This window comes from Diadema setosum, chromosome 3 (genome assembly GCF_964275005.1).
Source record: "Diadema setosum chromosome 3, eeDiaSeto1, whole genome shotgun sequence".
Classification (NCBI taxonomy): Eukaryota; Metazoa; Echinodermata; class Echinoidea; order Diadematoida; family Diadematidae; genus Diadema; species Diadema setosum.
Genome location: NC_092687.1, coordinates 1,405,673 through 1,420,252, shown reverse-complemented (window position 1 = coordinate 1,420,252; position 14,580 = coordinate 1,405,673). Strand labels below are relative to the sequence as shown.

Below are 14,580 nucleotides of genomic sequence, written 5' to 3'. Positions count from 1 at the left end.
AATGACCACAAAATCACCTAAAAATCACATGCCATCCCTTTAAAAAAAAGAAGATATTTACATGTTAAAAACTGAGCTGATTAAATTTGCCAAATATTAAAATTGCTTAATAGAAACCAAAGACGAAGATATGAGATTGCAAACTATATACATCACTGCAGTGGTAAGATTGAAAATAATCGCGGACATAAGAATGGTGATAGACATTGCCGCGTGAGATGGTAGTCAAAAGATCTGTCTTCGGTAATTGGTAAAAAAAAAGAAGTAAATCGTCTTAAAATAAGTTATTTAATCAAAACACGTATGCAACAACATCACTAATTGGCATAGTATAAGAATACCCAATAGATCACAGCAATGTATATTCTTCCAATGAGCTGACTACACTAAAGAACACAGAATGAAGTCAAGTAATAAATACCATTATATTCCTGCGACTATTTTGCACTTTCAATTGAGTAGCTAAATGTAAGAATGGCTCGAGTCACTGCTATTGGATAACATTTTCGGAGACACCTTTCAAAGTGAGGCAAATAAAGATAATTATTCAATTGACCATTTGCGTTGCTGATTGTACTTATAAATTACATTCCCACAACTGAGAATTTGAGAATATCAGGATATCAATTGTTATGCCTTTCAATTTCTCAATATTTTCTCGAATGGACTCGAGTCTTACTTACATTCAGGTATTCAATTCTTTTGCTGCCTGCTTCAGATGAAAATGAATAAGAAATGCTGGCAAAATCTGTCATTGAAACATTGGAACAATATAATGTACATGAAACAAATAGATAATAGATTATATCAAGACAAGCATTTTGCAACTATTTCAGACAACATTAATGTGCGTGAATGCTTGGGTATATGAGTACCTGTTCGTGTCTGCGTGATTATAAATGTATAGTAATTCAATGTGGAATATGTTAATGTTTGCATATTTTTGTGAATACTGTGTGTGTGTGTACAAGTAATGCGTTGCAATTAATGCTTGTCTTCATGGATGTGTCATGGTGAGTGTCATTTATTTTTTTGGTCTATTTATCATTTGATATAATGAACTTCTTTCATTTCATAATGAACGCACGTCTTATTCTACACTTAAATATCCAAATATCCATATTCCCATGTATTCTCAAAGCATACAGTGTTTGCAAATATTCATAGTAACTTATGACAATTATATTAACTTCTATAAAATAAAAATAGCATTATTCTTCGCAGTTACTCGCTTGTAGCTATCTCATGATGAAGAATATCAAATCTTATAGCATTCTATCCTACGCAATCTAGAACGGTTTGGCGTTTGTTTAGCCCTTCATTTTTTGTGGTCCCTTCTTATTGGTTGTTTGCTTTTCCTAGCGCCCGATTTTCCCGTAGCTTTCTTCTCATTGGTTGATTGTTTCCCCTTGGATGAGGGCTTGTCATTAGTCAATTTCAGCGGTTGGAGGCGAACTCCTGCCCGTGGATTTCGGTCGGCCGGCTTCACTTTTGCCGTGACTGGCCGCGGACTCTTCCCACGTTTTCCCGCGTCAGCCGACTCGGAGTTTTTGGATACCTTAGTTGGGGTCTTTGACTGCGTTGGGTCGGTCCAAGAGTCTTTTTTACCTTGCTTCGATCCGATCTCTGCGATGGATACCAGAAGAGACAATCATGAACCACTGACTAATGCGCATTATGTTTTTTTTTTTTTTTTTTTTTTTTTTTTTTTTTAAAGCATGGTTGCTTTAAAGGTCCTGTTAACCTTTGATTTTAAAAGAGATGTTCAAGATATTACTTTTGGTGCACATGTGTGGGTCAGTTTTATCACAAATCATCCTACCCTATAATATTTTTGCAATAAAGACTAAAATATAAGGAGATATCACTATTTTTCTCATTAAACTATATCTGTAGACGATTTAGTCTGGAAACAGCTTTATTACATCTATTGTTCACATTTTGTACATGTATATTTAACAATACTTACCATCGATTATACTGCTTCAAATTTTTACATTGGCTGTTTCTATCCCTAGCTCACATTTTAACTATTTTGAAGCACTAACACTGAGGGTTTTTTTTTTTTTTTTTTTAATCATCTGCAAATGGTAAATTTAGCCTTTAGTATACCTTGTGCAATGTACTGGCAGCAAAGTCTATTTAAATTGAAAGACACCTTGTTTAGTACCATTATGTATGACGTTGTTGGTTTTACGGACTTAAAAAGCGATATGAGAAAGATTTAGATAGTAATCATACGAATTATCCCTAGTGACATTTTATAGAATTATTTCATGGTTCACAACATATCTGTTTCAGCGACATGAACAAAATAACATCCATCTATTTCTTTACTTATAAGGCCTTTTTTTTTTAACTGCGCAAGGGGAAGGCAAAATTCTGCAAGATGACTTAAAAAAAAATAGTGAGCTGCAGTACCGTCCAAGCAACAGATATACATGTAACCTACTTCGCAAACAAGACACAAAGAGATATAAACCATGGCCACACATACACGTCTTGCGCCTAAAATTCTACAGTGCGCTGCAGGCAGAGAATAAGATGTACATTTTAGTCGTTGGAATTGGACACTGCGTCAAATATCAATATAATGAAGGTGTCCTCACTAAGGATAAATCCCTGTGAAGAACTATATCTATATTTTTAAGATGAATTCAATGTAGTATTCCATGCAGATATGACTGTCAACAACGTCCCAGTATATTAATGCGTGTTTAAAGTCATAATTTATTGCTTATTACAGAGAATATGTATGTAATATTCTAGGAATAATGGCAAATAATCGTAAAGAAATTCTTCACATGTAAATGCGGCAAAAAAGCAGCATTTACAGCTAAATGGGAAAACGCAAATAAAATAAAAAGACAACGAAATGAGAAGCAGAGCAAAACATTACAAAAAGAAAGACAGAAAAAAAGGCTTTCCCATGTTTTCTTCATCTATGATACTTTTCACAAATGGTAATGAAAGGGATGCAGCAGCAATTAGCCAACAATATGTATGTATATATATATATATATATATATATATGACCCGCTACAACATAAATATATATAATCATATACATATCATTCAAAGTTTGCTACTCTTACTAACTTTTTTTAGCTAACATGAAAAATTATATGATAATGAAACATGATGTAGGATAACACAAACGAACCAAAAGAAAATGAACCAGATTTCATAACTCGTATGAATAGTTATGCATGCATGGTGAGAAAGAAAGGAAAGAAACCGGACAATTCCGGAAGCTTTTGACGACAACAGCAAACTGATTTCAAGGAATATAATTATATAAAAAAAGAATATTCAAATTTTGTATCTTAGTCCAGACACAATGGTTATTTGTGTACACGATTTGAATTTATTCTGATTGATCTGTCCGATAATGATTTTCTTGTTTTCGTGATGAAAATTACAATTACAATCATGTAACTTTTAGTTTCTCAATAAGAGTTTCGTATCTTGGTTTGTTATTTCTAATAAACAGTTTCGTATTATAGAATATTAAGTTTAGAAGTGTTAGCAACTAATACTATTGATTGATAATAAAACAGTATTTTACAAGTAAACAATTTTTCTGATTTTAGAGTTCCTTATAAATTTTTATGTAGGCAACGTTATCAAGCAGGTGAATATACATGTTATATGGAAAATTGTTTGGAGGAGTAGGAAGTTTTAACCCTGCTTGTTATACAGGATATACAATCGATTTCATGTGAAAAATGGCCATTAGTGAAACTTCTTGACAAACCCGATGACATGTGATATGGGTTGATATTCATTAGACATGTGCTTGAAAAGCTGCTGTTGGTTGATATATATATATATATATATATATATATATATACATATATATATATATATATATATACATTATATTAGTTTTTTGGCAGATTTGCCCTTGCCATTCAGATCAGGCAGATGATCCGAAAATATAAAAAGTGCATTAAAAAATTCTTCGCCCTTTTTGTCTTGTTATTCTTCATCTTCCAAGAATGTCACATATTAATTATGCGATTATTAAAATTATTAATAGCCGATTGTTGTGCGTTACAGAGCCCTGATATTTTAAAAGCTAAGAATCTGACCTTAACCAAAAAAAAAAAAAAAAAAAAAAGAGGAAATTTTTATTCGGCAGGATTTGTTAGTTTTATGACGCTAGGCTACATGTGTAAGAAAGAAAAAGCTTTGAAAGTAAACAAGTAACCATTACTACTTATTTGGCTGAGACCGTGTGCCTGTGTATAGAAATAAAACGATTTAAAAATCGAAAACAAGAAGTTGAAAATTTGTACTATTCAACGTGAGAATAAAAAAAAAAACCCACAATCATTCGAAATAATTAGAGAAGATTTATCCATCTATCATGCTAAAGGTGTTCACTAAATCAGAGATTATTCAAATATCGTCATTATTACCTAAAGATGTCATTAATTATCACATAATTGTACAAAAGTATTATTGGGCAAAATTTTTAACATTGCTATTTAATCAGCATTCAGTGCGTGCACTGACAGTTATATCGATTCCCTTCACAAGCAATATTACGTGTTTTTTTTTTTTTTTTTTTTTTTAACCGAACAATTAATATTAAAGGGATGGTACAGTATTGGTGGAGATGAGAATTAGGCTTTAAACTTTTGTTGTGAGATACCAAGAAAATAGTACAGAACATATCATTTTAAGAGGAATTCAAAGTTTGTTTAATGAAAATCGGGTTTGGAATGGCTGAAACATCCAAAAACATAGTAAAACAAAGTAATCGTAATAAAAGGTGGGTCCCACATTTTATTATAATCGCTCTGTTTTGGATATCTCAGCCATTTCAAAACAAATTTTCATCAAATAAACGTTGAATTCCTCATGGAATCACATGCTGTTTCACATTTTATCAAGAGGTTTCTCATTATCTCACCAAACCTGAAGTTAGGTCTCAATCAAAACTATACCATCCCTTTAACTCTCTCTTTTTCTTTTTTTGTTCATTCATGCCCCCACTTCCCAAAGCCTTCCCAGAGTTTAGCGCGACAATTACAAGTCAGTTGCCAAGTTCTTTGTAATATGAGATAAATTCAAATATTTATAATCACGTATACGTATATGAAATTTTGAATGCAAAAACAGGCAATTACCATTTTCAACTTTTTATGAATGGTATCATCAAATGGAGAAGAAATGATACCTTTTAAAAGGTACCGCACTCGTTACATGAAAAGAAAGTAATTTCTAAATCATCACATAACATTTATTTTGCTTTCTTTTTTTTTCAACATGTAAACAGGTCTTCCTCTCTATGTTCTATATTGAAAACCTATAAGGGAAACATTGTAAGAGCTCTCGGCAAAATTAAACATTGATTTAGAAATACCAAATAATTTACTCACCTGCATCACGGCCTTTTTCTTCCGGCTGGACCTTTCCCTTTTTCCTGAAATGCCAAACAATCACAATTTAACTATAATGTATACATAGATGATATAAAACTATATAATGTAATATAGTGTGATGTAATACAATATAACATAATATAGAATGATATAGCATTATGTATGTATCAAATGAGAGTAGGACCTTATGTCAAATGTCAAAATGATTTTACAGATTCTTAACTGTAATTGATAATGCTACGATTTCTATGATTATACTTCCATCTACTTCTTCTTCGACTTCGACTTCCCCTACTGCTATCACTAGTCACTGCTAGTACCACCACTACTACTTCTGCTGCCTTCAGACAAATAAAAGAATTTCTTATGCAATGATAAACCATGTGTTTCATATCCCCCAATATTTTTGGTAATGAAGAAATGATACAATAATGTGGAATGTTAGAACATTATTTACGAGCTTGATATAACAATTCCCTTTCACGAAAAGCGAAATCACATTATTTTGGTAAAGGTTAATTCAAGACTATTACCAAGGTTGATTATATCAAACTGGAACAACAAACTTTAGATACTAGTATGAAAGCGAACTCAGCACTATTGCCTACCCTTTCAACATGATGAAGACTATTCCAATGACTAATATGACGAGGACGAGAATGACCACGATGACGATGATGGCGACGACCCAGGGGGCCAACCCCGTACTGGAGAGGCTTTCCTCGATCAACTCTCCTTTGCTGACCTCGCCCACCGTCACATTCAGCTCGTCCTCGATTTCGTCCACGTTTTCAGAAATTGCCTGGTAGAGGGCGTCCTGGTCGAGATAACCTGGAGAACAATATTCCAATAAGACGCTTTGGAATAGTAGTGCGTCTGTAAATGTGTGTTTGACGAATATATGAACAGACACAGACCGTATATTCTGCTCTTTAGAGTGTGCTGACTAGCTTAAATGATAACCTGAGTTGTTTCAGTATTTGTCTCAACCTTCATTATTTGTTGGTCATTGCGATATTTTAACTGGCTTTTTTTTTTTCGCCACCAAGAACGCGATAGTTTTTCTTCTTGCATCGCATTAGGTCACAAGTGACCTAGGTTGACTATTAAAGATGTCCAGGTGGCCCTTTAGAAAATATCGTTTATCAGCATGAAGTCAAAATTAACAGGATTATTCACAGTATTAAAATTATCTGTGGCCCGTTGCATAAAACTTACCGTTGAATTTCAATGGTAACTACCGTCAAAATTAGGCGTCACAGCCAATCAGCATCAAGGATTATAAGCTTTACCGCTAATTTGAAGACTTACCGCTAGAAAGGAGCGGTAAGTCCAGCGGTAAGGGTTTTATGCAACAGGGCACAGAAGTTTAAAATAAAGGAATGTTCAAACCTGTCATACTCATGAATAGTCTATATTCAAATGCACACGCACATACACACACAAACACACATTTTGGTTATTTTATTTTGAATTCAAGGTATAAAAAGACACCTTCTTCTGATGCTCGCGTAGCTCGATGGTTGCTATAGTGATATGTCTGGATATCGCCTGATCGTTTCCTCCGTTTCGCGATATTGTTGTACTCCGAACCGGAAGAGCAAAGGTCGGTCGTAGAGGGCGGGGTCACAAGCAACATGACGAAAAAGGCATCTTGGGAGGCGGTGCTTGCATCCTGCGGGTATCCCATGGCAACGGCCACGTGAGATGAATCCACGTAACTCAGGTCCCCGTTTCTTTTCAGTGTCAGCGTTTATAAAAGAGAACAGGAAAACTTGTCAGAATGAGTACGAACAAAAAAAGCAAAATCGTTGCGTGGTGACAGAACAAGGAGTGATAACGGTAAATTAAAAAAAACAAAAACATGCCCAATTATAATCCAATCTTAGAGACGGTCATACAGAAATAAAAGAGATTTATTGCCAAGATATCACTGCAGACAGATCAGCCACATGAACTGCGTACGCCACACATTTCACGATTAACAAGTTCCACATAATGTTCATTTACATCCCTACTGAGGCTAATTGTCCAGCCAAATACAGGGGTGATACAGGAATTTCGTAAAGGGGAGGGGGAGGCTGTGTCTCCCTCCCATGGTAGGGAGATTTCTTTGGGCATCGTGCGACCTCACGCGTACTTTTGGTATACATTTATAATGATTTTATAACTCTAATTTTGGAAATATTCAAATACAGACAGTGGGGGAGGGGACCTGCTGCAACCCCCTGGATCCGCCCCTGCAAACACAATTATATCAAAGGTTTCGACTGAATAAATAAACATGTTTGATGTCTTGCCTAATGTTGGGATAAAGTTGCATACTAGACCCTACATACACTAAGAAATCAAACAGCACATATCTATACATGCAGGAAGCACAACGATTTTGTTAATGGCTTCTAAAAGATATATTGTGACCAGCAAGTTCTAACACCTAAACTACGTTACGGTGAAACAACGCATGCTGCTTGAAGTCTCGATTATTGTACCATTATTAGTATCACCACAAGTTAGCGAAATTATAATCAATTATTATTGTACAACATGAAAACCGAACAACAAGCTTATTTCTTTTATCAGATAACTGCGCTCTGCAATATCAGACGTACCCCTTTCCTCTTTACAACAGCAACTGCATCCGAACAATGGTCGGATCCACGTCACGAGATCAACACTTATCAACCACACAGTCCAGGAGTCATTACAGCCCATGAGTCCGACAACTGGCAAACAATGGTCACGAATTCGACACCTAAGCAAAAAGCTCATGAGTTCGACACGTAATAGTAAGACCAAAGGAGCCCCGTGAGAGTCGTTTTTTACCTAGTATCAAACTGGTGGGTCTTATTTGCCTAGTGTCGACTTCTTGGACTGTATCGACGCACGGGCTGTATGACTCATAGAGCTCTTTTCAATGTCGAACTCGTGGACTGTATGACTCTTGGCTGTCGGTCTCATGGGATGTCCCCATAGGAACACCTTAATTAAATACTTGAAAAATCATGGAAGATTCTTCAAGATTCAAGAATCACCTGCTTACTGAATGTTGTTCTATAACATTTACTGTGCTATTCTGCGATATCATCAATGATCATTGTGAACGAATTCGTGTAGAGAGGAACACTTTTAACAAAAGATCAGAATACAAACAAACAAAAACAAACAAACAAATCAGCAAACTCGATCTTATTCCAAACTGGCAACTATACTTACCCTGTCTTCGTTCCAAGATTCGGACAACAATAGGCAAAATTTTCGTTACACCAGTAGGTGACGATTCGAGCTACCACTCTAATCAGAAGATCACGAAACTCCGTCCACTGAAAAGAGGAAGTGAAGATCAAAAAAAAAAAAAAATACGTGTATGATAATGATTAAAAGGGATGGTATAGCTTTGGTTGAGATGGGGATTGTGGTTTTAACTTGTTTTTTTGCGAGATCATTAAAAACCACCAATACGTGGAATTTCACAATTCTAAGAGGAATAACAAGGTTATTTGATGAAAATCGGTTTTGAAATGGCTGAGATATATAAAAAAAAACCAACAAAGCAAAACAAAGTAAAGCAAAGCGGTCTTTATAGCAGTTGGGTCTCACCTTTTATTCGATCCTTTTTTTTTTTGATATCTCAGTTACTTCAAAACCAATTTTTATCCAATAAACTTTGAATTCCTCGTAGTTATTCAAAACAGGTTCCTCATTATCTCACAGAAAGTTTGAAACTTAAAGCCCCATTCTAACAAAAATACACCCACCCTTTAACGATAAAGATAATGATAGTACATTTTAGCACACACACATACACAAAGAGTTATGAATAGAGTTTATACTGAATAGGACAATCGATAATATGCAAAAATATATGTGTTGGCAGTACGGAATGCACCTCCATCCCTTCTTATAGCTTATGTGACACTGCATGGTTGCAAAGGGGTGAGGGCAAAAATGAAACAGTATACACAGGCGTGCCGAGTCTTTCTTGCAGTGCAAGGTACGTACCCTTGAGATTGATGTATACATTAGAACCTTCACGCCGTAGACAACTTCAGCTTTGCTTTCTGTGACATGGAGAAATAATGATAGTAGTGACAATAATATGGTTGCAATGACAGTGATATGATGATGATGAAAACGAAAATGAATCCAACTCGCACATAACATTGTATGATACATGATATAATCTTCAAAAACTATACGCTATTACAAGCAGGTGCATCAACCTGCAACCTGCGTACCCTACCTATACTTAACAACGCGCCGTCGCGTCGGCTTGAGACCATCGCACAATAGGCCTATATGACTTTCGGTCGCACAATTAAGCGACTCTGGATCTGAAATAAACAAGCATGGGTATTCTGAGGCTAATGCCAGTTATTTCGGATCTAGAGTCTGTCAGTCTGTAATACCTTCACAGTTGTCTCCTTGGTAGTCGCTGGTGCAGTCGCATTCGCACGGGTCGGTGATGCGCGTGCCGCCATTATCGCACGTGATGTCACAGGACGCGGTGGTCATCTGGCGACGTGTGGACAATCTCGGCGTCGAAACTGGCGTCGAAACTGGCGTCGAAACTGGCGTCGAAACGGGCGTCGAAACGGGCGTCGAAACGGGCGTCGAAACCGGCGCCGAGACTGGCCCGGCCGTCACGGCTCTCTGAGTTGGGGTGGATGGTGGTGGCGTTGAGGCTGAAGGCTCTGAGAAAACAAAACCAAAAATCGAAACGAAGGTTTCAAAATGACCAATCTAGGATAATATATAGGGCTTTCATAGTGAGCAAATATTATGTTCGTTCCTTCTTTTATTCATTCATTCATTCATTCATTCATTCATTCATTCATTCATTCATTCATCCATTCATTAATTCATTAATTCATTCATTCATCCATCCATTAATTAATTAATTAATTCATTCATTCATTATCAATCGCGGAGAAAACATGCATAATTTTTGTTATACGATTTTTTTTTCAGAAGATACCTGTACCTTTTTATCATTTACATTGACATTACAAACTACTCAGTGGTCAACGATGAAAAAAATTACAAAATCTATCAGCAGTTATAAAGGATCACAGAAAAATAATTCCTTTATCCGAGGTGTATAGGTTTTATGTCACACATTATTTTATTCCATTTCGTCTACATAAATATGTGATAAAACACACACAAAAAAAGGTTAATAAAACAGCGCTCTGTCCTTACCGCACACGAAGTTAGGATCTCCAGCCGCTGCAGAGATAAAATAGAATGAAAACAAGTGGTAAATGTCCGACTTTTCACCTCAATTCAGAAAGTGCATAATTCTCTTTCCGGAGTGCCTTTTGGAAAGAAACTCGCACAAGAATGCACAATGAAACTGCGTATCGTGATTTACACGTTGATGCAATTTTTACTGCAATATAGAAAGACACAGAGACACGGATTTAACCGTTCAAAGCAGAAATAAACGATAAGAACGTGATCATACACTGCAATAAAACGATGTATTGACCCAGTATTGAGCATAGCCCCCCCCCCCCCCATATTATCTTTTGAGATTCGGACTCGAAAATTTTCAAGAGATCCTCAGTCACAAAGAATGTCTGCAGCAAAAATAATCTGTTATTTCCAAGAGCGTCATTATTTGCTATGAGACGATCACTTTGTAAAAATTTGATAGATATTACTCTCTATCTCCCCCTTCTCTCTGATTATATATATATATAAATATACATAGATATATACATATTATATATATATATATATATATATAAACTCCTCAAAATCAGTTCTGCACTTAAAGTTTGATATAGCATATTTCTCTTGTATCCGCATTATCTTCATCAAATACGACATCTTAAGAAAGCCTGATTAATTATCTTTAAAACGACACCTCTCTTGATATGATTGGGTGTTCCTGGAATGTGCAAAACAGCCGAGCATGGGGACAGATCAAAAGTGAAAAGTCGCAACAATTCTGCTATTGATAATGTACAGTTTTGATGAAAAAAGGCCACTGGAATAAGCAATGCTGAAATGACAGCACTTTCAAAAACTCCCATTTCCTAGACATTAGATGACTGTTTGGTCAACCTTTATGTTTGATTTTAATCTGCATATACTACTGCAGTTTTTGATTCATGAATGAAGCCGGGGATCTGATGATAATCTCACAATGCATTCTTTTCAAGCACATTCCTTCCCTGAAATGACAAAACAAATGGGAATTATACTGTTTGACATAACAAATTTACTCTATTTTGCAACATTTCACATTTGACATTTCCTCATACTAAGTCGTAATGTGCATTCCAGATATGCATAATGCAAACAAGTGAGTTGTCGTTGTAAAGAAAATTAATCACGCATTCTTATGACGACATGTTTGAATGAAATGATGTAGCTTTTAGTAAGAGAAATATTATGATACATCAAATTGGAATTGCAGGACTTTTTTTGAGGGGTTTATATATATACCGGTATATAATATACATATACCGGAGTTTTGTGTGTGTGTGTGTGAGTGTGTGTGTGTGTGCGTGTGTGTGTGTGGGTGTGTGTGTATGTGAATATGTATATGTTTGTGTGTGTATGTATGTGGGTGTGTGTGTACGTGTGTATTTATACCCAATGCAAGTAGACATATGAACAAAATATATGTGTATGATTTTGTTTGTAATTATTATGCTTTTAATAGAATTATGAGAAAATAATTATGTTTATTATATGTCAGCAGCTTGATATAAGAATGTATTCATATATATTTTTTGGATATAAGATGTTATTTTGATGATGAGATGAGGCTAGATTGGATTTTTGTATTGAATTGAATGATTGATTTGTGTATATAAAGGAAATAATTCAGAAGATTGGTAATATATGATATTCCATTATATATTATGACTGAATGAAAGGGAGACTCAAGATCGAATGCAACGTCCGCCTCAGTCTAATTTCTTTCAGTATATATATATATATATATATATATATATATATACATATAATTATCAAAAATAAAACTGTAATCAAGTTCATCATGCTGTATTCGCCAACATTTTATTTCGGCATGTTATATACATATATGTTGTATGTATGTATTTTGCAGCTTGGGTTTCCTGTAGATACAAAAATCTGCACTCAGAAAAAAAATGAATAAAGGATACATTTCCAAAGACTTTCTCCATTATTGTATTATTTCTTACTGTTTCCTCACTCCATCAATATCTGATGGTTTTTTTTTTATACTCTTAGTTTTTCGTCGAAAAGGAGAGTTATCACCCCTCCCCCCCCCCAAAAAAAAAAAAAAAAAATACAGCCAGCGATACTCAAAGATGGCATTTGTTAGGGAGAAAGATGACAATTGCTGCAGAAACACTTGCCAAAGACTTGATGGAGTACCATAGTAACAGGAAGATAGTAATTTGAACCCCCCCCAAAAAAAAAACAAAAAAACAAAAAAAACACCCCAACAACATCAACGACAAAACGATGTTACATGTAGCTGTATTATTGTCAGTGCATTTTGAATACTCACCGCACAAGCTGCACATAAGCGGACAGTTGTTGAGGACGAACTGGTAATCAGACGTACACCAAGACGTCGGCCACCCGGGATTTGCCCCGCAGTTCTCGTGGGTGTCTTCGCAGACGGCTGCATAAAAATAAAGCACGTGTTGGAAAGGACACGTAACGGCGCGTAAAATTACGTCAGTGGGATGAACATTTTGGTGCTCCTTGAACCAAAAATGAATATTTTACGTCGCTAGACAACAAAACAAAGCAAAACAAAAAACAAAAACAAACAAACGATGGGTTGCAGTCACCGAATAGTTTCTATATTTTTTGTTCTTGGGCTTAATAAGGAAATATTTATTGAGGACTAATAACTCAAAAGCCGAACTCCTGACCAATAACAAGTTATCCTTACAAAAAGAAGAAGAATAGTCTAGGAGAGCAACAATTGAAATGTGATCAAAATCAAATTCAAATTAGGGAAGCTTTTCTTTTTTCTGTCTTTTTTTTTTCAAAACAGTTCTCGATCAGCGAAGATGAGTAAGGTGATAAAGGCGATTGTTAATTATCACCAGGCCTGTTTTCACTGACCGATCAATAAATGTGTGAGCATAATGATATTTACTGTTGAATAACTTCAAATTCAGGTACAGTAATATTAGAATTTGAGACTGGGTTTTAACTATATTTGATACTGCTTCCCCTCTCCCTCAAAAAAGAAAAAAAAAAAAAACCAGAACAAAATGGATGGAGAAAAATCGACATTTCAAAATTCTGGGCACAGACAATATGACCACTTGTGAGCCGGCGACAACAACGTTTCACTCATTTGCATGTTGACAGTACACCACCTGTTTTGTTAGATTGGCGAAACTTTACAATTCATGACTTCATCTATTTTTATCATATTTTGATCAACCTGTCACTGATGTGGTTATAAATAGTACTCCTTGTCTGGCCCAGAGTTTATTTTCACCTCAGATGCCCAAATGTTGTCTGTATTAAGTCCAGAGAATTTTAGACCGTATTTTACACACATGTATAATTTGTTTTATAATTAATTTTTTATATGTATATTTTTTTTTTCTGAGAACCCCCCCCCCCACCCATTAACATACAATATTATCATTACTGAAAGGATGCACGTTCTGGTGGTATTTACTGATGCTGCTAACTGAAAGAAATCTTGTACTTTGTTATAAACATAATTATAAATACATGAGTATGTATTGTAATGTTATATTTTTGCATATCATCAGGCTTCTAGTACGTCTGATTTTTTTTTTTTTTTGGACGTGTTTTATGTGACTAGCACGTCGTGATACTTACGAGACATCAATTCTAAAATCTAGACTTTGTCCCTTCTAGTAGCTAATGCGTTTTTATGTTTTCTCTTTGAATCTAAAAAATAATTAAAAAAAAAGAAAGAAATAAGCGGTTTTCCCAACATGAAATGAAAGAAGGAAGTTTTCACTAACTTGCGCAGTCCGATCCATAGAACCCATCTTGACATTCACAGGTACAATCGGACGTCGCCGTTCCGCAATTCTGGCAAGACGCTCTGCAAACTGAAATTATGATATTACACATAAACAATAACAACAAATAATAAAATAATGATATACAAGAATAACTGTGATTTTCTAAATAGTACATATTGATTATCGATCAATTCTCTGAGATATTAATTAATGCC

General features: G+C 35.2%; 1 protein-coding gene across 1 annotated transcript in view; it reads right to left on the bottom strand.

The window, feature by feature from the left end:
• Positions 1–1,318: 1,318 nt before the first annotated feature.
• Positions 1,319–14,580, bottom strand: part of LOC140226646 (uncharacterized) — a 35,726-nt gene continuing 22,464 nt past the window's right edge. Inside the window, exons 6-15 of the mRNA XM_072307088.1 lie at positions 14,363–14,452; positions 12,907–13,023; positions 10,596–10,622; positions 9,803–10,087; positions 9,396–9,454; positions 8,610–8,716; positions 6,888–7,129; positions 6,002–6,224; positions 5,391–5,434; positions 1,319–1,626 (exon numbers count right to left, since the gene is read on the bottom strand). Of these exons, the coding sequence (XP_072163189.1) occupies positions 1,319–1,626; positions 5,391–5,434; positions 6,002–6,224; positions 6,888–7,129; positions 8,610–8,716; positions 9,396–9,454; positions 9,803–10,087; positions 10,596–10,622; positions 12,907–13,023; positions 14,363–14,452 (1,502 nt within the window). The remainder of the gene's footprint in view (positions 1,627–5,390; positions 5,435–6,001; positions 6,225–6,887; positions 7,130–8,609; positions 8,717–9,395; positions 9,455–9,802; positions 10,088–10,595; positions 10,623–12,906; positions 13,024–14,362; positions 14,453–14,580) is intronic.